This window comes from Anastrepha obliqua, chromosome 2 (genome assembly GCF_027943255.1).
Source record: "Anastrepha obliqua isolate idAnaObli1 chromosome 2, idAnaObli1_1.0, whole genome shotgun sequence".
NCBI classification, from domain to species: Eukaryota; Metazoa; Arthropoda; class Insecta; order Diptera; family Tephritidae; genus Anastrepha; species Anastrepha obliqua.
In genome coordinates, this window is record NC_072893.1 from 104,699,439 (window position 1) to 104,720,625 (window position 21,187).

The 21,187-nt window shown below is 37.9% G+C and overlaps 2 protein-coding genes and 1 long non-coding RNA gene across 3 annotated transcripts; 1 reads left to right on the top strand and 2 right to left on the bottom strand.

The window, feature by feature from the left end:
- Positions 1-520: 520 nt before the first annotated feature.
- LOC129238520 (uncharacterized) lies at positions 521-1,524 on the bottom strand. Its single transcript, XR_008581795.1, has 4 exons — positions 1,496-1,524; positions 1,348-1,436; positions 1,226-1,293; positions 521-1,165 (listed from the first exon to the last, which is right to left on the bottom strand). It is a non-coding gene; the product is annotated as an uncharacterized LOC129238520 (long non-coding RNA).
- Positions 1,525-5,537: 4,013 nt separating this feature from the next.
- On the top strand, positions 5,538-6,267 carry LOC129238979 (probable 39S ribosomal protein L49, mitochondrial). The gene is made up of 2 exons (XM_054874230.1): positions 5,538-5,668; positions 5,726-6,267. The coding sequence occupies exons 1-2, from the start codon at positions 5,603-5,605 to the stop codon at positions 6,203-6,205; spliced, it is 546 nt and encodes a 181-aa protein (XP_054730205.1). The 5' UTR covers positions 5,538-5,602; the 3' UTR covers positions 6,206-6,267.
- Positions 6,268-6,564: 297 nt separating this feature from the next.
- On the bottom strand, positions 6,565-10,674 carry LOC129238978 (breast cancer metastasis-suppressor 1-like protein). Its single transcript, XM_054874229.1, has 3 exons — positions 10,334-10,674; positions 10,022-10,266; positions 6,565-6,843 (listed from the first exon to the last, which is right to left on the bottom strand). The coding sequence occupies exons 1-3, from the start codon at positions 10,521-10,523 to the stop codon at positions 6,565-6,567; spliced, it is 714 nt and encodes a 237-aa protein (XP_054730204.1). The 5' UTR covers positions 10,524-10,674.
- Positions 10,675-21,187: the final 10,513 nt, after the last annotated feature.

Genomic DNA, 21,187 nt, shown 5'->3' on the forward strand with positions numbered 1-21,187 from the left:
TAAAGCGTTTTTCAGTAAGAGCGCTTCAACTTTTGAACTTTTTTGAATAAAACACAAACGGTTTGACTTTTTTAACTAATTTTTTTTTTATTATCGAGTTTGAACATCTACATTTAAGTATGAAATTCGATTTCTTTTACATGACCACCGCGTGCACATTTTACGAAGTCAAATCGTTGAACCAAATTTTCGACCATTCTTTTGCATAAATCGGCCGAAATTCCAGCAATTTCGCGTTCAATATTGGCTCTGAGCTCACAAATCGTCGCCGGCTTGTTACTGTAGACCAATAACTTCACATAACCCCAAAGAAAATAGTCTAGAGGCGTCAAATCACTCGAGCGCGGCGGCCATTCGACCGGTCCATTTCTGGAAATAATGCGCTCATCGAACTTACTCTTCAACAAATCAATTTCAGCGTGTTCTGTGTGGCTTGTGGCCCCGTCCTGTTGAAACCACATGTCGTCTAAGTCCATACCATTCAATTGCGGCCAAAAAATAAAAATTACAAATTTACTAGTTTATAGTTTAAAATTTGTCTACCTTAATATACTTTATTAATATAGACTAAAACTAATACATCGAAAAATTTTAGATATTGGTAATATAATCCACTTTTAGTAATTGTGATGGTTTGTAAATGTACGTATATCAATACCACGTGTCTCAGTAATGAATCGGAGTGGAAATATGAGGAATGTGGGTGCACTTGCTCGTATAGGTGTTGGAACGCTGCACTTACTTCAGGCAGAAATCAAAAACCTGTAAACCAAAAACTTAAAAATAACTCACAAATATATCATTACAACTTATCTGTAATTGTAGACTTAAAGCGCGAGGACTTGCTCGTGTAGGTGTTGCGCATACATCTACGTACAGCAAATTGTTCTAGACGGGGTAAGGTATCGACGTGGACAGCCAGTTCGGAAGTCAAATTCATTTCAGAGGTAGCAGTACTAGGCACATAATAACCGTCACATGTTAAACAGGTATTTGCACCATCATACACAACACGCTCCATGTCTCCTATGAAATTGTCCGTAGCACCACATGAGACAATGGTAGAAATACGCGCATACGAGCTTTCCTTTCTAAAAACCACAATAGTTGGGCCACCTAGCTCTTCAACACACACCTTCCGCAGCAATTGCTCGTCTGTGAAGTCCTACAAATAAAAACTTTTTATTTATTACAATTTATTAGCAAATATTCTAAAAGAACTTACTAACTGTAGTTTATGTATTATATGTTAGGTGGTCTCTGTTATATTTGCAAAAACGCTGCTATAAAAACCTATGAATGAAAAAGTTTAATAAGAATTTTTACAAATGTCTGATCTGGACTTACATGTATGAAAATTTACAAACCGGTGGTTTTCTGCACCAGAAAGCCGACTCCAAATAATCGACTATCACCATATGTAAGACATAATCGACCTAAATAGTGAAAAACGACATTAATTTACAAAATAATTAGCTTTTATTATTATACTTACTTGAATGTTTATAAACAGATAAAAGATTTTCAACGAATAATAACAAAGCAAAGCGTCAAAGTGGAAACGGTGTTGCCGACCAAATAATTTGCACCAAAAGTTTAGTTTTTACTACAATTTAAAAATTTTTTTGTGAAATAGGTACTTTTTTTTGTAAAGAAGCAACACGTTTTCAAATAAGGGAGTCGATATGTCAAGAGGGAGCGAGAAAGCTGTTTACTTACCTAACCTTCTATAATTGAATCATGGATTTGTGTCGTGTTGTAATTAAAGAGTCGAATACAGAAATTTCAAATGATTCGAATGAAATTTTTTTTTTTTTTTTATTTCTTCCATAAAATATTACACCTGTCGTTAGACAATAAGTAATTTGATTTACAAAAAGATGGAATGAGAGTGATATTGAAGGGCCAATGCCCCCAAGCTCATTTAGAAGAAATATATACATATTATTTAAAAACAAGTGGTTAACAAACAATGACATATACGATTAGTTGACAATTGATTACAAGGATTTTGCAAGATCTGTTGGTGTTTGACGGTTAAGCCGACTTTGGGTAGATTTTTCTTTATTTGGTAGTCTTCTCATCATAGGATTTGTATGCGTTAATAGTCTATTTATGTGTCTTCTGCTAGCGCTTTGTATTGTTTCATCAATAGTATCGATGTCAAGGTCGCGATGAATATCTGCGTTAGGTATGTACCAAGGTGCATTAGTTAAGGTCCTAAGTATTTATGAAAATAATGTTTCAATTCAATTGAGTAATGCTTTCTTTGACCAATTCTATATGGAAATGAATGCGTTTGCAAACGATGTTTTCGGCTATGAACAAATGTTGGAATCGAATGAAAAAGGAAAGAAACGCGAAATGATAAAAAAAATTCTTGGAAAATTTAAAATGAATGGTGCTTCATTGGAAAAATTCAAAGGTAATAAGAACATACACAAGATAAAGTCAGAATTTGAATTTTTAGATTTATTTTGTTTATTTCTCATTTTTTTCAGAAGTACACCACACAACAACTCATTCCAACTCTGATTTTGAAATCCTGTTGGAATTGATGATCGATAATTTTGTCACTATAATGGTCAATGGAAATTTGCGTGTATCAGACCCTGCATATTATTTACCATTTCAACTTTTTATGGAACATATGGACCAAATGAACACAAAAAAATAATTTAGTTTTGTTTTGATTTTTTGCAACATTTTGGTTTTCAGTTAATACAATAAAAACAATACTGTTTTTTCGTGAACACAAAATTCTAAATTTATTACGTTGTTTGTTTAGAATTTTTTTAGAAAAAAAGTAAATTTTTTGGTTTTGAGGAAATTTGTTTATTGTTGCTATTTGTGAAAGCGTAGATATTTGTAAGTATTTGACTATAATACTAAAAGTTAATGGAATACCACTATGACACATAGAAAACATTTTTTCAAAGGGGTGTTTTTCGAAAATTATATTGTAAAAAAATTGTTTTCAAAAATTTTGAAGAAATAAAGTAAAATAAAAAAATTTCGAAAGCGTGAAATTTTTTCAAAACCAAATTTTCCTCAAAAAGATAAAAGAAATTTCTTCGAAGAGGTGTTTTTCTAAAATTACAAAAAAAAAAATTTCAAAAATTTTAAACAAATAAAATAAAATAAAACTTTTTCAAGGGTATGAAATTTTTTCAAAACAAAATTTTCTGAAAACCAAACAAAATTTAAAAAAAAAATGGTGTTTTCAAAGCATTTTATATTCCACTATTAATAGAGAATACATTTTTTCGAGGGGGTGTTTTTCAAAGCGGAAAAAAATCTTTTTTAACAAATCAATTTTAACTTTTACAAAAGTATGAAATCATGAAGATCTATACACTTTTGCATGCGTTTGAACCAATTGTCGAAGCACTTTTGCGACTCTGAATGAGGTACCTCCAAAACATGCATTCTGAATGCCGCAACCGCTTTTTCAGGTGTCGAAAAACGTTGACCTCTCAGTTTGTTTTTTACGCACGGGAATAAAAAGAAGTCATTCGGTGCCAAGTCAGGACTATACGGCGGATGACCCATTAATTCGATGCTTTGGGTGCTCAAAAATGCAGTTGTTTGAGCCGATGTGTGAGAGCTCGCATTGTCCTGGTGAAGAGTGATCGGTTTCCTAACTTCTTGGAAGACAACTGGCAAGCAAATGGTGTGTACCACTCAGAATTTACTGTTCTGCGTTGTTCTAGTGGTACGGTTGCGACATGTCCAGTTTTTCCGAAAAAACAGGCGACCATTTGCTTGGAAGTGCTTCGTGCGCGAACAACTTTTGTTGGATTTGGCTCATCTTGAAACACCCATACAGTCGACTGCTGTTTACTTTCGGGCTCATACGCGTAAATCCATGATTCATCACCTGTCACGATGTCCGATGTCACAGACGTGTTTCGAAGCCCTGCGATCGTATTTTTTGAGCATTTCCTTCGACCAATCGACACGAGCCTTTTTTTGAGCGATTGACAAATTGTGTGGGATCCAACGCGAACAAATTTCTTTGACAGTCAAATGTTTATGCAATATTGAATGTATGCTGGTCCCACTAATGCCTAAGATTGTCTTAATCTCACGATAGGTCACATGACGATCTTGCAATATCAGTTCGCGCACAGCATCAATGGTTTTCGGAACAACAACTGATTTTGGACGACCTTCACGAAATTTGTCTTGGAGTGAAGTACGACCACGATTCAATTCACCATACCATCGATAAACACTGGTCCTTGATGGAGCTTCATCGCCAAAAAATGAATTAAGTTCATACATGCAATGTTGCTGAGTTACGAGTAATCCACGTCGAAAGTTGTAAAAAATAATCGCACGAAAATGTTCACGATTTAATTCCATTTTTGGACCGAGATGAATCTTTTAAGTTACTGTAAACAACACAAAAAGCGCTGGTATTTCAAAACGTTCTGAGTACGTAAAAGCCAAAAAATGTCAAACTTTGGGATACAGTTGTCAGTTGCCAGATTGCAACACCAGGGTTGCCAAGTCCCGACACATAAAAGGCACCCCTCGTAAACAACTTATCAGTTGTAAACGATTTTGCTGAACGTGGTGTAAAATTAATGCAAGAATACAGCGATTTGTTTACAAAAGATTATAATTAAAATTTTGGATGATTACAGAGCTCGAAACATAAAAAATACCAAAGAGAGCTTACTTAAACCTTGGAATTGGTAAATTAATCCGCAGAAAGTAATATTGTACTTTTTCGTTCTTTAAATAAATTAATAATTTCAAATATAACTTGATAATCATTAACTAAATGTATTTAAATCAATACTTGTGAATAGAAGTTAGAAAATTGTTCAAATTTTAGGAAAAGCAAAATTTTTAGCTCTAAATATGGTGATAAAAAGAACATTTTTGTAGAGAATTTAATTTCCTACAAGCCGTTTTTCATGATTTTTTACGCAAGTTTAACTACTGTGACGAATTACAAAAAAAAACTATAGTTTTATCGAAAAATGAACTTCAATTGGCCGTCGGCACGTGTTCTTTTTGTTTATAAATATTAAATATATAAAATATATAAAACAAAACTACCATATATAACTTTTAAGCTAAAGAAAACAGACAAAATACTTACAAAGCTAACACCAGAGAATCTTATTGCATTAACATTCTCTGCTAACACTGTTAAGTACGGAATGAGTGGCGCTGTAAACAAAAAGGTCCACTCGTTAAATCAGAGAATGTTAATGTTACTACAAATCTTTCAAATCTGAATTGTACTAAAAAAAGTTAACAGTAACATTTGCACCTTCTCATTCCATTAACATTCTCTGTTAGCACTCGAAAAAAAGTTATTTAACATTTGCACTTTCTCATTCCATTAACTTTCTCTGCTGTTAGTACTCGAAAACGAGTTATTTAACATTTGCTCCTCATTCCATTAACATTCTCTGGTGGCAGTGTTTGTTGTCGCGCGTGCTCCACCTGTTGAGCGATAGCAATACTGTGGAGTGCACATTGCCTGATTTTCTTGTTATGTCAGTTCGAGCACTGCCTTACCTACTTGAACAGCTGTTAGATAAAGTAAATCTGTCACTCCTTGTGTTGAGTATAATAAGCTATGGCTTCAATTCAGAAATTTGGATCGCTATTATGCAGAAATATTCGATTCCCCAACAATATACAAGTAAGTTCTTATATTAATATATTCAATTTTATAATTAAGTGCCATTTCCCATTCAAGTCTGTGTCTGCTACCAACGCCATTCGATGCTCTAGCTACCTATCTTCACAAGAAGTAGGTCCCCGCGAGCAGTACCCTGAAATAGAAATTGTACATAATGCACCCGAATGGAAATATGTTGAGCGGTTACTTCCACCAAAGACAGTTCCAAAACCTATTACAAAAGCCGAGTACCCCTCCGGCTGGAAGCCACAAACCGCTGCTACACTGCCAGATCTAAAGTATTTTGTGGCTCGTACTAAAAACCACATGGTACCGGTATATCTGCAGACAACCTTCCGTGGCCAGCGACGGATTACAGTGGTGAGACGCATTCAGGGTGATATATGGGAATTGGAAAAGGAGCTACGTATTGTAGTGGAGAAAGCGCGTAATGGGAAATTGTGTGCCAGTCGAGTAAATGAAATGAGTGGACAAATACACTTTCATGGCGATTATGTTGACGTCATCCGGGAACACCTCAAAGAGAAAGGATTCTAAACTATTTTGGTGTCTGGTGTTGCTGCACATTAAATAAAACATTGTGTTTCTATAAAAGCGCAGTTGCACATGCCTTTACTGTCTTTAATTTATTATTCATTTTCTATAATATGTTAGTACTTAAATTAGAATTTCACTTATACGCTAAGCATTAATTCAGGATAACTAAAGTAGTAAAGAGCATCGATATTTCTTTGATTATACTAGTTTAATTATTATGCCCTGAGTAATTTCAACACGCCACACAACTTTGACATGGCTTTCTGGATGAACTATAACAATTCACTTTGATGAAAACGTATTGGAAACAGAAAAATTAAACTACTATATATAGTGTATCAGTGCGTTTTTTAAAATGATCATATGGGCGCAGCAGTAGCTGTATGTGTTGACCGATTGAGGGATTTTCGAATTATGGTCCAGTCCTCCATGATTTCTTCTTCCCGTAGCATATATACAATGTAAGGACCGGTAACTGTGACCGGTTTTTTTCTACCAGGCCCACGAACTTTACTTGCACGTTTGTCAACCGCCCAGTCCGTCCAAGATATGTCGACATTGTTCCGGTCTTCTTCCAGACGTCTTATCTTGTCTACAATGTCTTCATCTAACTGATCCCGAAGGAGTTGTTTTTCGCTCTGAAATGAAAAATTATATTTGTACAAATTTTTCCATCAAAATATGTTGCAACAAAATTTCTGCGATTTTTTAAGAATTCTAGACTAAATAATTAACACGAGCCGATTGAAACATTTTCTAGGTCTTATAACTGTATAGGCCTGTAAAGCGAACAGGGTCTGGTCACGTTGAATTCATACAAGGTTTATTCCTACGATTTGGTGGTTTGAATGTTAAAGTGACCTACTTTGCTCGCTTGATTGCAACCTCACAGAAATTAGATATTCAAAATGCTAAATTGTTGTTGTTTTAGTGCCATGACCTTGAATAGATCAGCCTGGAGCCAGCGAATTTGCTACAGCAACAATTGAATAACAACAACCAAGTGTTGAAGGCATTTTGGATTTCAGCGCAATATTCAGCTACAAGATTTGTCAGCTAAATAAAGCATTGAAAGCTTCTGGAGTTTTAGCTCAGCAATGTTTACCAAGTTCAATCTAAATCTTCCTCTGTAACTGAAGCATTTTATTGAATCCCCGTCCTTATTGAATCACTTTTGTCTACCAGTTGTTGTTGTTGTTGTAGCAGTATCTTCGCCCTGTCAGTGTAGTGTAATCACCGGTCGTCTTCGTCTAGCTCATCTAACGGTAGGCCCAGGAAACTAGCTGTTTCGACGGGTTGGGTCCCGTTTCCACGACAGTGGCTTCTACGTAACCGAAACGACCCGGATTTATATCCGGCCAAGGACTGTCACTCTAGCACCATTCCCCGTATGTAAGTATGGGGAATGTTTATGCTGCTACAACAACAACAACGGGTTGGGTCCAGAGGGAGAGAGGTGTTAGATGAGTCGGTTTTAGGGGGCATGTGAAAAGGTGGTTAGTATTGTTGTTGTTGCAGCAGCATAAACATTCCCTATATTTACATACGGGAAATGCTGCTGGAGTGACAGTCCTTGGCCGGATATAATTTCGGGTCGTTTCGGTAACGTAGAACCGACTGTCGTGGAAACGTGGTTAGTGTCGTGCGGGGTGCCTTCACATGCCGGACACATGTTTAGTATGTCGGGGTCGATTCTGGATAAGTAGGAGCTTAACCTGCTACAGTATCCAGAATGTAATTGTGCCAAGGTTACGCGGGACTCTCGGGGAAGCTGGAGGTCTTCGTCTGCAATAGGTGGCGGTTGGACTCCGATAACGGCATTCGGGGGTCGGGAGCTTAAGAAGGTGGTAAGGGTCTCCCGATGAATGTCGTTTATGGCCTGTCTGTACACTGTCTGATCATGGAGTGGTCTGTCTGTTTTGTCCAGGATCTCGTCCATGTAGTTGAGGAAGTGCCTCCTGATATGCCTGGGAGGTGGCTCAGGCTCAAGCAGGTGTCTGCATGGGTGCATGGCCTACAGTGACACCCTAGCAGAAACTGCTTGCTGAGCAGTTTGTTATGCTCTTTCACAGGAAGCATTTGAGCCTCGTCATGCAGGTGTTGTATTGGGGACATCAGCAGACATCCTGTCGCAGTCCTAATAGCAGTATTTTGGCAGGTCTGGAGCTTCGTCCACTGCGTATCACTGATTCCGGGCGACCAGACAGTATAGTTCAGAACCGGTCGGCCTATTGCTTTGAAAGTCGACAGTAACATTTCTTTGCCTTTGCCCCAAGTGCTGCCGGTAAGCGACTTGAGGACCTTGTTGCGATTCTGTACTCTCGTTGCAATAGCGGTTGTGTGCACTGAGAAGGAGAGCAAGCTGTCAAAGGTGACTCCCAATATTCTGGAGTTGTTTACCGTCGGTATTGGGGTATCATCGACGTGTACCTGAAGTTGCAGCTGCAGACCTCCTTTGTCCAGGTGGTAAAAAGGGTCGCCGTGGATTTGGTGGGAGAAAGTTTTAGGTTTCTCGCAGTGAAGAAGCGAGAAAAGCGGGCGAGGTAGTCGTTTACTTTTGTGCATAGGCCATCAGTGTCATTGCCCGACGCCATTATCGTGCAGTCGTCGGCATATGAGACCAGTGAGACTCCCTCTGGTGGCTGGGGGAGTTTCGAAATATAGAAATTAAAAAGCAAGGGTGAAAGGACACCACCCTGCGGTACGCCTTGCTTTATTTTTCTCTGTTTTGAGGTTTGGTCTCGAAATATTACCGACGAGTGACGACCACTCAGGTAGTTCGCGGTCCACGTCTTCAGCCCTGGCGGGAGTGTCGACTGTAAAATGTCATCTAATAGCGTGGCGTGGCTGACTGTGACGAAAGCCTTTTGTAGGTCCAACGCTACTAGGACAGTCCTCTCGCATGGGCGGTTTTGGTTTAGTCCGCAGTTTACCTGGGTGTTTATGACGGTGAGTGCCGTGGTGGTACTGTGCACTCTACGGAAACCATGCTGGTGTGGGGCTGGAGTCAGGTGTTCAGTGAGGAGTAGGAGTAGAAGGGCTTCAGCTGTCGTCGCCGATGCTATGTAACGCAAGGCTCAAAAAACGCACTGCTAGTTATTTTGGTTTAAGATATTAAGTTGGGCCCCATCATAAGCTGGAAATATTTTCAGATTACATTTTAGATAGCTTAGGAACCTAATCTACTGAAATATTTAGAACGTAGTTGTGCCAGTGCTTATGCTGCTGTAACGTCATAAAACATTCCCCATAGATTGTTTGGTGATATTGCTTAAGTGGCAGTGCTTGGTTGGATATAAAGCCGGGCTGCTGAGGTAATGTGCAATGTTGTTGTTGTTGTTGCTGTAGCAGCATAAACGTGCCCCATATTTACATAAGGGGAAAGCTGCTGGAGTGACAGTCCTTGGCCGGATATAAATCCGGGTGGTTTCGGTAACGTAGAAACGAGGTAATGTATAATCGACTGTTGTTGTTGTAGCAGCATAAACGTGCCCCATACAGGTACGAGGAAATCTGCTGGAGTGACAGTTCTTGGGCGGATCATTTAACCGACTTTCGTTGTGTCAAGTAGCTCTTCACACTCAGCTTGCTATGCTTGTGCATAGAACAACGTGAAAGCTGTCGGAGAACTGGTAATTGCAAATATTTGATAATAATATATGCGCTCACTTGTGTTGTTTCAGCGAAGTTGCATTGCAAATCGTTAATTTAAAGCAAATAATGTCGATCTTAATAAACAACTTTGCGAATATCATATTCATTTCGCTAGCATATTTAGATAAATAAATTGTTTAAACAATGAGTCCAATTATTTACCTCCAAGTTTTGCATTGCTGCTTGTTCTTCAGATTGATGCTTATGGTCAATATTTTCTAATCGAAATTGACGTAGTTTTTCTGCCACTTCTATCCGATTGCGGTAGGCTTTGTCCAGCTCCTTCAGTGGAATTAAGTACTCGTCGGATCGTTCATTTCGTACGTCTGCTATTTGTTTCTCGATTAGTTTGCTACGTTCTTGGTAGTACTGCTCGCGTAATTGTTCAAATTGCAACTCGAGGCTGGCTACAAAGGTACAACATTTGGTTACATTACACTGTAAGACACCTAACAACAATCAAATGGAACATACCTAAATCTTCGACGTGCTCCGCCCGCCTCCTCTCCATTTCTATGGCATCCATCTCTGAGGCATCATCCGACTCTATTTCGTTGGGCTCATCATCTGTTGATTCGCGGCCCTGACTAGAGTTCGAGTGATCTGATTCAGCTCCGGACACCTCTTCGGCATCAGTCACCTCCCCTTCGTTTTTAACAGGCATTTTGTTAGCGGGGTTGGGAACTATTCCCCTTTGCGAGCAAAAATATTACAACTATGACCTTAAACAGTTATTTTATTAAACTAAACAGTGTTTTAGTAACTTTGTTTAATGCGTCTCCATGCTATAAGGCTACTGCCAGCTCCAAATTGTATTGTTGTTAAATGCCATGCAAACCAGTGTTGCCAACTATCAAAACTTCAAAAAACATCAAAACTTGTAAGATGTGTTTTGCCATGCTAAATAAATAAAAGATTTTTTCTAAAAGTATTTTACAAGTATTTATTGCACTGCAAATCTTCTTCTGTATTTCAGTGCGGTAATGACAGGAGCAGATTACTCAAATTTGCCACATTTTCAAATGGATTCAGACTAGTTGAAACTTTATACGTCTTAACTTCAACTCATTTTAGAGCAATTAAATTTGTAGATTCATGTAAATTCAGTGTTGGCACAGCATAAAATATTTAAAATTTTTTCCCAGTCCAGTGGGCTTCGCACCACCATACATAAAATGTTTTTTTTTTTATATCGCAAGAAATTTTTCATATTAAGTTTTCTTCATAAAACTCGTAAAATGTTTAAACAGTTGAATTAGTTGATTTTTTTCATTCTGTACTACCTTTTCTGTACTTTTTTAAAATTTGATTGTGGTGGTCGCCTATATACAGGTAAGGTGAAAGAGCCGATAAAACTTGTAATTAAACTTTGATTCTTTAATTTCCATTTCAATTTTTGACGTGATAACGTAACCTACCTATTTGTAGATAGGGTCTCCAGATATAGGTCAAAACGTGGACCCGGGTAACCTTCGGATGTGTATGTACATTATGGGTATCAAATGGAAGCTGTTGGTGAATGCTTTAGTTCAGAGTATTTCCATCCGCTCCGTGACTAGGGTCTCGAGATAGAGACCAAAACGTGGACCCTAGAATGTGTTTGTACAATATGGATATCAAATGAAATCTGTTGATAAGTGCTTTAATACGGGGTAATTTTCATACCTATTGATGACTAGGGTCTCGAAATATATGCCAAAACGTGGACCCACCGTGTCTTTGAACCGAATTAAACCAAACTTACACACATTGTTAAGTAGGTATGCTATGTTATGTTATGTTATGTTATGTTATGTTATGTTATGTTATGTTATGTTATGTTATGTTATGTTATGTTATGTTATGTTATGTTATGTTACGTTATGTTATATATGTTAATGTTAACTCATTCTCTATATCCATACAAAATATCTATCAAACAAATAAAATTAAAATTTTCTTTTGAAAAATGCAACCATTCAATCAGTATTTTCTTATGACGTTATCACGTTAAACTATCGTCAGTAAACCGACAACCTCTTTTTACGCTAAATAAATTATGCTAAAATAAATAAAGTTAAAAATGTTTTTCCAGTTCCTTGAATGCTTCAGTTTTTATTATATTTTCGTGCAAAATTAATATTAACATAATACACTTACAACCACACAGTACAACAGAAACGCTCATAAGCGGCTGTGTATTTGTTGTTGTTTTTCCCATACAGGCATTTCGTATGAGAGGAAACCATTACTCACATAAAATGCCATAACTTAGGAACGGCTGCACCGATTTCAATCAAACTTCACGCAAACCACCTCCTCAAAGATAGAAAAGAACTCTAAAATTTTTGTGTCAATCGGTTCGGCGGTTCTTAAGTTATAAGATTACCAAGGAAATGTAACTTCTTTTTATATATTATATATAGATTAAACTATCTATGAGAAATGCATGTAGATTGCAATTAAGAAGAGAAAAAAAAAATTCGAATAAGGCACTAAATAATTCTTTTGGCGTTTTAATTTTCAGAAAGGAAGTTGGCAACTATGAGCCAAACGTCAAAGTATAGTATCAGCTGTGGTATGTGGCAGGTATGTGGAATGTATCACGGATTTCAAAAATCATGCAGCGGTGGCGCTGCTGACGTTTAGATATTTACCATGCGAGTTGAAAAAAGACATGCTATAAAACTTTATATTTATTTATTTTATTTATTTATTTACAGACGTGAAATAATAATACACTTATTCTTACACGTAAAAAAGGAGCACTGGCTGCCAGGACCTTCGGCTCGCTGATGTAAAAGTAACAGATAGTTAGCTTGAAGGTCTTACATGTAAAAGGAGACTAGAAAACTTAATTAATTACGACTATGGTAAAAATATAATAACTTTGTTAGAGGAGCAAACATCAAATCAATTTTTTCAATCCTGATTTAACTAGAAATTCTGACATTTTTGATATATTTTCTGAGGAAGTAGGGCTTAACAGTGTAGAAGGTCTTTGATTTCGGAAGATACTTTTCCTGATTTGTTCAAAATGTGGGCAGTTGACGAGTAGGTGGCAGACCTTTAACTCTTTGCGGGGCGCTGGTATAAAATTTATACCACTTATTTAAATGTTTTTCCTGCATTTTATGCGCATTGGTATAATTCTTTTATCACTTATACAGGCAAATTTAAGCTTATATTTTCTAAAAAAAAGAGGTTGTCTGTAAAGTCGGTTTACTGACGATAGTTTAACGTGATAACGTCATAAGAAAATACTGATTGAATGGTTGCATTTTTCAAAACAAAATTTTAATTTTATTTGTTTGATAGATATTTTGTATGGATATAGAGGAGGAGGTAAATGGAATTACAATGGAATAGGTCAAGTTACATTTACACAAACGTGAAAAATGACGAAACATTTATCAAATTAATGAAAGATATCTTCAATTTCGATTGTGCATCAGACGTTAATAAGTGAACAACACTAAGAGGCACCATCATCGATTTGCCTTTTTCAAGACACTTTACACTCGAAACACTCCCTTTCATTTCCTACTTTTTCTATCATCGTCCTATTCTCAACAGAGAAATGGTTCATTACCATGCACACAGCACGAAGGCATATGCAAATGCAAGTATGTGAATTTATATACAAATGCGCATATACATACATATATACGCTCACTTACGTAGGAGAGAGTTGCCGTTCGTTTGCTTGGTTTGCCGCGTGCAGCTGGCTAAATCGCATTAAAAGACGTTATCACGTCAATAATAAACTGTTTTCCACAATTAAAATTATGTGACTGAGCCACAAATCAGATAGTCAATTCATACTCAAATCATTTTCAGTTTGGACTTTTCAAAAGCGTGGGACAAAGCCGATCACTCAATACTTTTGTGAAGGCTGAAGCATTGTGGAGTCAGCGACAAATTTTTGGAATTCCTGGTCAACTTTTGTGTGGTCGTAAATTAATTGTAAGCGTTAGATCCAAGACTTTAGTCGGAGCGTGGTCGGACATTCCGCAAGGAACCCACTGTTGTCCATACTTGTTTATCCCAAAATAAGAAATCTGTTTGCTCATTTTGATTCCAAGTTACCATTCACCTATAACCTAGGATTTTACACTCAGGGCTACGCTGATGACCTAGTAGTTTATGTATTAGGCTAGCATGAGGAAACCATTTCGGATCGCATGCAGCAAACCCTTACAATAATAAACAAATGGTGCACGGAAAAAGGGCTCTCAATTAACCCATCCAAAACAGCACATGTACCGTTTATTAGAAGAAGGAACATAAATCTCAAATGTCCGACTCTTAATGGAACAACACTTCAACTCTCGACAGAAGCGAACTATCTTGGCGTCAGTCTTGACAAAACGCTTACGTGGAATTCCCATATTGAGAGAGTTACTTCAAAAGCCACAAGGGCATTCTTTGCCTGTACAAGGCTTTTTGGTAAGACATGGGGACTAAACCCTAGAATGACTTTCTGGACATTCACCACAGTTATGAAACCCATAGTCACTTATGCATCCTTAGCATGGTGGCCCAAGGTCAAGCAAAGAAAGGCAGCAAACGAATTAAGCAAACTGCATCGCCTGGTATGTGTTGGTATTACAGGGGCTATGAAAACATGTCCCACGGATGCATTGGGTGTGCTCCTGAACATACCACCGCTTCCAATTCTAATTGAAAGGGAAGCTCGCTCGAGTGCCTTAAAATTAAAAGGTATATCTGAACTTAAAAGTGGGGATATGAAAGGACATTTAAAGATCTTGGAAGACTTCCTACATAGTCCCATTCTTCATGGGGATGATATAGGTACTATCACCCAAACCAATACCCTTCAGGAACTTCCAAGTTATAATTAATGAGCGCACAGACTGGAGAACTAACTCTATCACTTTCAAACCTGGCTCCCAGCTATGGTTTACTGATGGGTCCAAATTGGAAAATGGTAGAACAGGGGCAGGAATCAATAGGCCTAAATTCAAAAAATCAATTCCGATGGGATTCTACCCAACAATATTCCAGGCAGAAATACATGCCATTGAAATATGTGTGAGAGAATGCCTTAGCAGGAAAATGAGAGGTACTCACATCTACATACTTTCAGATAGCCAAGCGGCTCTAAAAGCCCTTCTATCAACAACTATCACCTCTAAATTGGTAAATGATTGCCTAAACCTTCTCAACACGTTAGGGAACTTCAACATAGTAACACTACGCTGGATTCCGGGACATGAAGGACATGAGGGAAATGAAATGGCCGATGACCTTGCAAAACAAGGAGCAAATATGCAACTTACTGGTCCTGAGCCTTTCTGTGGACTCACAAAAGGCTACATTAATGAATTCCTTAGGATATGGGAAGAAAGGAAATTTGCTGCACACTGGCTAAACTGTGCCGATCAGCGTCAAGCCAAACTATTCTTAAGTCCCAACAAAGGAATATCTGACAAGCTTTACTCACTAAGCAGAGTAGATCTGCGTCATTTAACAGGATATCTTACAGGTCACTGCAGCCTGAGGTATCATCTAAATAATATTGGTCTATCTGAGACCAATGTCTGCCGCTTTTGCGAAATGGACATAGAAAGCTCAGAACATGTGCTTTGTGAATGTTCTGCGTTGGGCAGACAGAGACTTCATCACCTTGGTGATATCGTAATATCTCCATGCAATCTTTGGAACAACAAACCCAAAATATTGCTAAAACTTTTAAAAGGTCTAAAACTCTATGGTTACAAAATAGGCCTTTCACAATAGATCAGCTCTGGTCGCAGTGCGTAATGGGCTTCTAATAATAATAATAATACCATTCACCAAACACACTGAATTGATTGTCTCTAAATCATACGCGATATTGGGTTTCATTCGAAGAAACACTGGCTGTTTAAAGATCTTCGATTCTATAGGCTCTTTATATCGCCTTGGTCAGAAGTCGCCTCGATTACTATTCATTAATATGGAATCCATACTAGGAGGTTCATTCCAAGAAAATTGAGAGAATACAAAAAGTATTCACCAAATTTGCAACTAATTTTGTATGTGCTGAGGACACAGTATTGAACACAAAGTGCACTTAATTAGTTCGAAAGCAACCGAACTCGTCAGATGCTACGTGTCGAAAGCTCATCTATTTATATCGTATCGCCCATCAAGGATGGACAAGGGCTTCGGAAACAAAGGTAACGTTACACATATCCCTAAAGAATAGAAATTGAAGATTATGCTCTTCGGACTCACTTCAATTGGAGAGAATTGTGACGTTTGAAAAAGTGACTTCAAGTGTTGTTGATGGCGGGATATTCAAATTTTATATGGGCTACACCACAGATATTTTGGTTTCAAAATATTCAGAGAGTATATTACTCAGGGGCGTATTCATAGTTAAAATTAAGTCCACACTAAAGCAAATTACCCATTGAACCCGTGCAATAAACTTCTGTACGGATTTAGATTTTACTATTAAAATTATTTAGTGTTTAGGTATGTACGTTACGTTCTCTCAAATTGGAGGATATTTTCAGATTTACCAAATAATCTGAAAAATTCTCACAGGTCTAGTTACATCTATTTCTATATTCTATACTATACTTTTCCTTCTGTCACTTCTCTCCTTTCCTCCTTGACTATCTACCCTTTCACTTTCCAGAGCTTTGAATACAATTGGCTTTTTAGACTGAGTGTTTTAGGAATTACCAAATCTCTCAGTGTTTCTTGGCCCAACTTTTCAAATTAAAAAAAAATTCAATACTTTACATATAGGAAACAATCTAAATGTAAGAGTTAATAAATTTTTTATTTCAAAGGACTTATATGGGAAAAAGTAGCCAACAACAGATGGTAACCTCCCTGGGTTTCTGGGTAACTCCCAAAATTGCCCTTAATAGCGAACGAATAACAAAGAAGGTAACCAGTAAAACCATAAACTGAAATATTCTTTGCTGATAAATATAATCTCTAAGCTAGCCGCCCATAGCAGCCGGCTAACAGCGCTGGTACAGAACGAGCACGATGCTGTTAACAAGCGGCGCTCAAGCTATCTAACCAATATGTGTGTTTATGAAGGGCGAGAGAGCTTCACACCCGCACGTGAAAAGGTGGGGAAATTTGTTACTTTTTTCACATAGCCATAACAAAGGTAACCAATTGTCAAACCCATACACGAGTGACCGCTTATAGACCGTTATGTATGCTGGATAGCGCAGGAAAACTCTTTGCGAAACTGATACAGCATAGGCTTAGCGAAGCCGTAGAGAACAGCGGCGGCCTCTCCGACAGGCAGCATGGTTTTAGAAGTGGCAGATCTACCTTAGGAGCCAACCGAGATGTAATAGCTAGCGTAGAACATGCCCAGGCAGGTAATCGATACTCCAAGCGCTTAGTATTACTAGCCACACTGGATATTAAAAATGCTTTCAACAGTTTAAGTTGGGACGACGTAATTGAAACCTTAAAGGTAAAATTCAAGATCCCGAATAATCTATTGAAGATTATTCGCAGCTATCTAAGCAATCGCGTGCTCTTATACGAAACGCGAGCAGGGTGTAAAACCAAATAAATAACAGCAGGTGCGGCCCAAGGATCAATACTCGGACCTGAACTCTGGAATATAAGCTACGATGAAATCATTCGAATTAAGATGTCTGAGGATGTGCATTTAGTGGGATACGCAGATGACATTGCAGCTGTAATAATCGCCCGAAACACTGGCGAAGCCAAAAGGAAGTTAAATCAGGTGATGATCCCAGTTCAGACATGGCTAGAAGACCATAGATTAAAGCTGGCCACAGAGAAAGCAGAGCTAATCCTTCTAACGAACAGACGTATCCCATTAGAAGTAGACATACAAGTACTCGATGCCACGTTATCGACAAAAAGAGTGGTCAAGTACCTAGGAGTGCAATTAGACACAAGGCTAACCTACTGGGCGCATATAAACCATGCTGCCACAAGAGCTGCCAAAGTAAGCGGCATGTTAAGTAAGCTCATGGCAAACCTTTGAGGTCCAACGCAGAACAACCGAAAACTTTTAATGGACACGACGAACACGATTCTCTTATACGGATGCGAAATATGGGCAAATTAGCTAAGGGTGCAATGCCGGCGGAAAATTCTGCAATCTGTGCAACGCACCTGTGCTCTCAGAGTGGCTTCGTCATACAGAACAGTATCTGAAGCAGCGGTGTTAGTTATCAGCGGAACCATCCCTATAGATATTCTAGCACAAGAGCGCAAACGGAAATGGTAGGCAAAAAACACAGGAATCCCAGTACCACGCTTCCCCGATATTAGAGTTCAAACGCTCACACTTTGGCAGGCAAGATGGAACTCTGAACGGTATGGTAGATGGACAGCGAGACTAATATATATATATATAATTGGCGCGTACACCCTTTTTGGGTGTTTGGCCGAGCTCCTCCTCCTATTTGTGGTGTGCGTCTTGATGTTGTTCCACAAATGGAGGGACCTACAGCAATCTGTGCAACGCACCTGTGCTCTCAGAGTGGCTTCGTCATACAGAACAGTATCTGAAGCAGCGGTGTTAGTTATCAGCGGAACCATCCCTATAGATATTCTAGCACAAGAGCGCAAACGGAAATGGTAGGCAAAAAACACAGGAATCCCAGTTCCACGCTTCCCCGATATTAGAGTTCAAACGCTCACACTTTGGCAGGCAAGATGGAACTCTGAACGGTATGGTAGATGGACAGCGAGACTAATACCCGACCTAAAAAAGTGGATAGAAAGAAAATACGGTGAGGTTAACTATTACCTCACACCGTTTTTGTCCGGACATGGGTCCTTTCGCAAGTATTTGTGGCGAATGGGAAAAGTGAACCAACCAAACTGCATATATGGAGATACTGAGTATGATGATGCGGAGCACACCTTCTTTAAATGCGAGAGGTGGAACGTAGAGAGAACAGGTCTGCAACGAGCTATTGGTGTATTTACACCTGCAGAAATTATCGAGAAAATGATGATAGACGAAGAAAAATGGAATGCCGTCCAAAATTTTGTGGAGGATATTATCCGAAAAAATAAGCGCAAAATGGAAAGTTCTGCTGAAGAGCATTGAGCATAGGTTTCTCAAAACAGGCGACCCTGGGCGCAGGGTGAGTAAGTAAGTGTCCTTCTTAGGACGCCGCACACTGGGGATTTTTGTACAGAGATGCGGAAAAAAGTATACATCCCAAAAAATATTTACATTTTTACTACTAACGAAGTTGTATATATTTGTGTATGAAAAGAACATGTTTAAAAACTTTTTTTTTTTAATTTAAAAAAACAATGTTTTTTAAAATTCATAAATTTAAATTTTTTTTTATTTTTATTAATATAAGCCAGCAAATATAATATTTACGCACAGGATACATGTAAGTTCATAATTCTGAATTACCCTCAAAATATCAAAACAAAATTAAAAGTGTTTCGTTATCATTACACTGTGGAACAAATTCAGGTTAGCAAAAATTAGGTCCATTCTGAGAGTGGCGGGTGAAAATAGAGGCGAAATTAGAAGACCCGTATCGCGGCGTTTTTTTATGTTAGTTCGAATTTTTTTTTAATCGGCCTTCAAAGTTCGAAATCGGAGCCGATTTTCGGTATATTGTTTCATAAGTACCACAAAAATTTTCGAAATCAATTTTTTCAAAAATTGTAATTATTGCACAGGTCTCTAGCAATAATTTGGCTTTTACAGATTGAAAAAATATCAATTAGTCGACGAGTTATAGCCAAAAAACCATATAAACAATTTTGCTCCGATTTCGAACTTCGAAGGCCGATTAAAAAAAAATTCGAACTAACATAAAAAAACGGCGCAATACGGGTCTTCTAATTTCGCCTCTATTTTCACCCGCCACTCTCAGAATGGACCTAATTTTTGCTAACCTGAATTTGTTCCACAGTGTTATGCACACACTAGAAAGCGTTTAGTTATTATCATTGCCAAAAAAATAATCAGTGGCGAATGGTGGCACCTGCAATTGATTAAAACTGAAAGAGACGTTATTAAGCAACACGTTGATACTAGTTTCTGACCGTAGGTAAATGTAGCTCAACTTGCAGATCCAAGAATATGAAGGAATATGATTTTTTGTTTTTTTTTTCGTAAAATTAATTATAAATAGATAATCAAATGCTTCACAGCCTTTGTTCTTCCGGCTAAAATATATAAAAATATCGTACCCTAAATGAAAAATAAAAAATTGGAAGTCGGCTCAAGCAAAAGGAAAAAAATTACCTTGGGCTTTGAAGTTTTTTCTTAGTCAGTTCAATACTATAAAAAAATTATACTTTTGACATATCTATAAAAAAAACTGTAAGTCGGAGTTTAGTAATTCTTTTTGATTTTATTGTTGGTTCTATTCTGGAATTTAGAAATACCATTAAACATTGCGTAGGTGGTATGTTGCAAATTTGACTTTCTTCCGCGGTGCGCCGTCTTGGCCCTCTACCTCGAAGCAATGCGGAAGCAGTCCCGGGCTGGAGGGAAAAATCCAAGAGAAGAGGAGGGATATTTTTAGTGGAATCACCACACACGTAGTAGCGACCGTTACTATATGGTGCGAAGGCATTTTTAACCCAACCTCACCACCAAAAAAAAAAGACCCGAGTGAGTGGGCATTTAGTTAACTTGGTAATTATCGCTACCCGTCTTGTAGGAAAGCGAGCAAAGCCAGTAAAGCAGGCCCACATTGTTCTTGTAGTGCAACAGTCTCGTATGGTATTAGGCGGTGTACTCGACAAAAGATGAACGCCTAATTTGGCATCTTGTCGTGAGCATTTTTTGGCATCAGGTGGTCAGAGTGGGAGGACGAAGATGAGATTGTATGAAAGCTGCAAATTGCTTCATAACTTTTGCATTTCGCTAATATTCAATGCTGATGGTACAAATTTAAGTTCACGGATTAATGAATTACATAACTAAACATATACATATGCATATATGTATGTATATAAATTCGTGCACATGTGCACATATACAGGGTTGGCCATATTAAACTGACCCATTGAGTAACCCTATAACTTTTTATTGTAATTTGAAATCTAAGGTTTACGTCAACAAGCCAAAGACACTAGGCGCACTTAAGGCCAATATCCGACGGGAAATAGCCGCCATATCGGCCGAGACGCTGGCCAAAACTATGGAAAACGCCGAAAAACGGGCACATTACGCTATACGAGCTAAGGGCGACCACTTGCGCGATATCATATTCAAAAAGTGATGTAAACGAATCTCCTTGAGCTAAATTAAATGTTTTTCACAATGAAACACAAAAAAATGTTTCTTTTTCCATATTTTTTTAATAATCACATGGGTCAGTTTAATATGGCCAACCC

Excerpts from the sequence above, each read along its gene's own strand:
- LOC129238978 (XM_054874229.1), bottom strand. The coding sequence starts at position 10,523 with ATGCCTGTTAAAAACGAAGGGGAGGTGACTGATGCCGAAGAGGTGTCC. Across the intron at positions 10,267-10,333 it reads GGAGCACGTCGAAGATTTAG|CCAGCCTCGAGTTGCAATTT; the intron begins GTATGTTCCATT and ends GTACCTTTGTAG. Across the intron at positions 6,844-10,021 it reads CAGCAATGCAAAACTTGGAG|AGCGAAAAACAACTCCTTCG; the intron begins GTAAATAATTGG and ends TTTTCATTTCAG.
- LOC129238979 (XM_054874230.1), top strand. The coding sequence starts at position 5,603 with ATGGCTTCAATTCAGAAATTTGGATCGCTATTATGCAGAAATATTCGA. Across the intron at positions 5,669-5,725 it reads GATTCCCCAACAATATACAA|TCTGTGTCTGCTACCAACGC; the intron begins GTAAGTTCTTAT and ends TTCCCATTCAAG.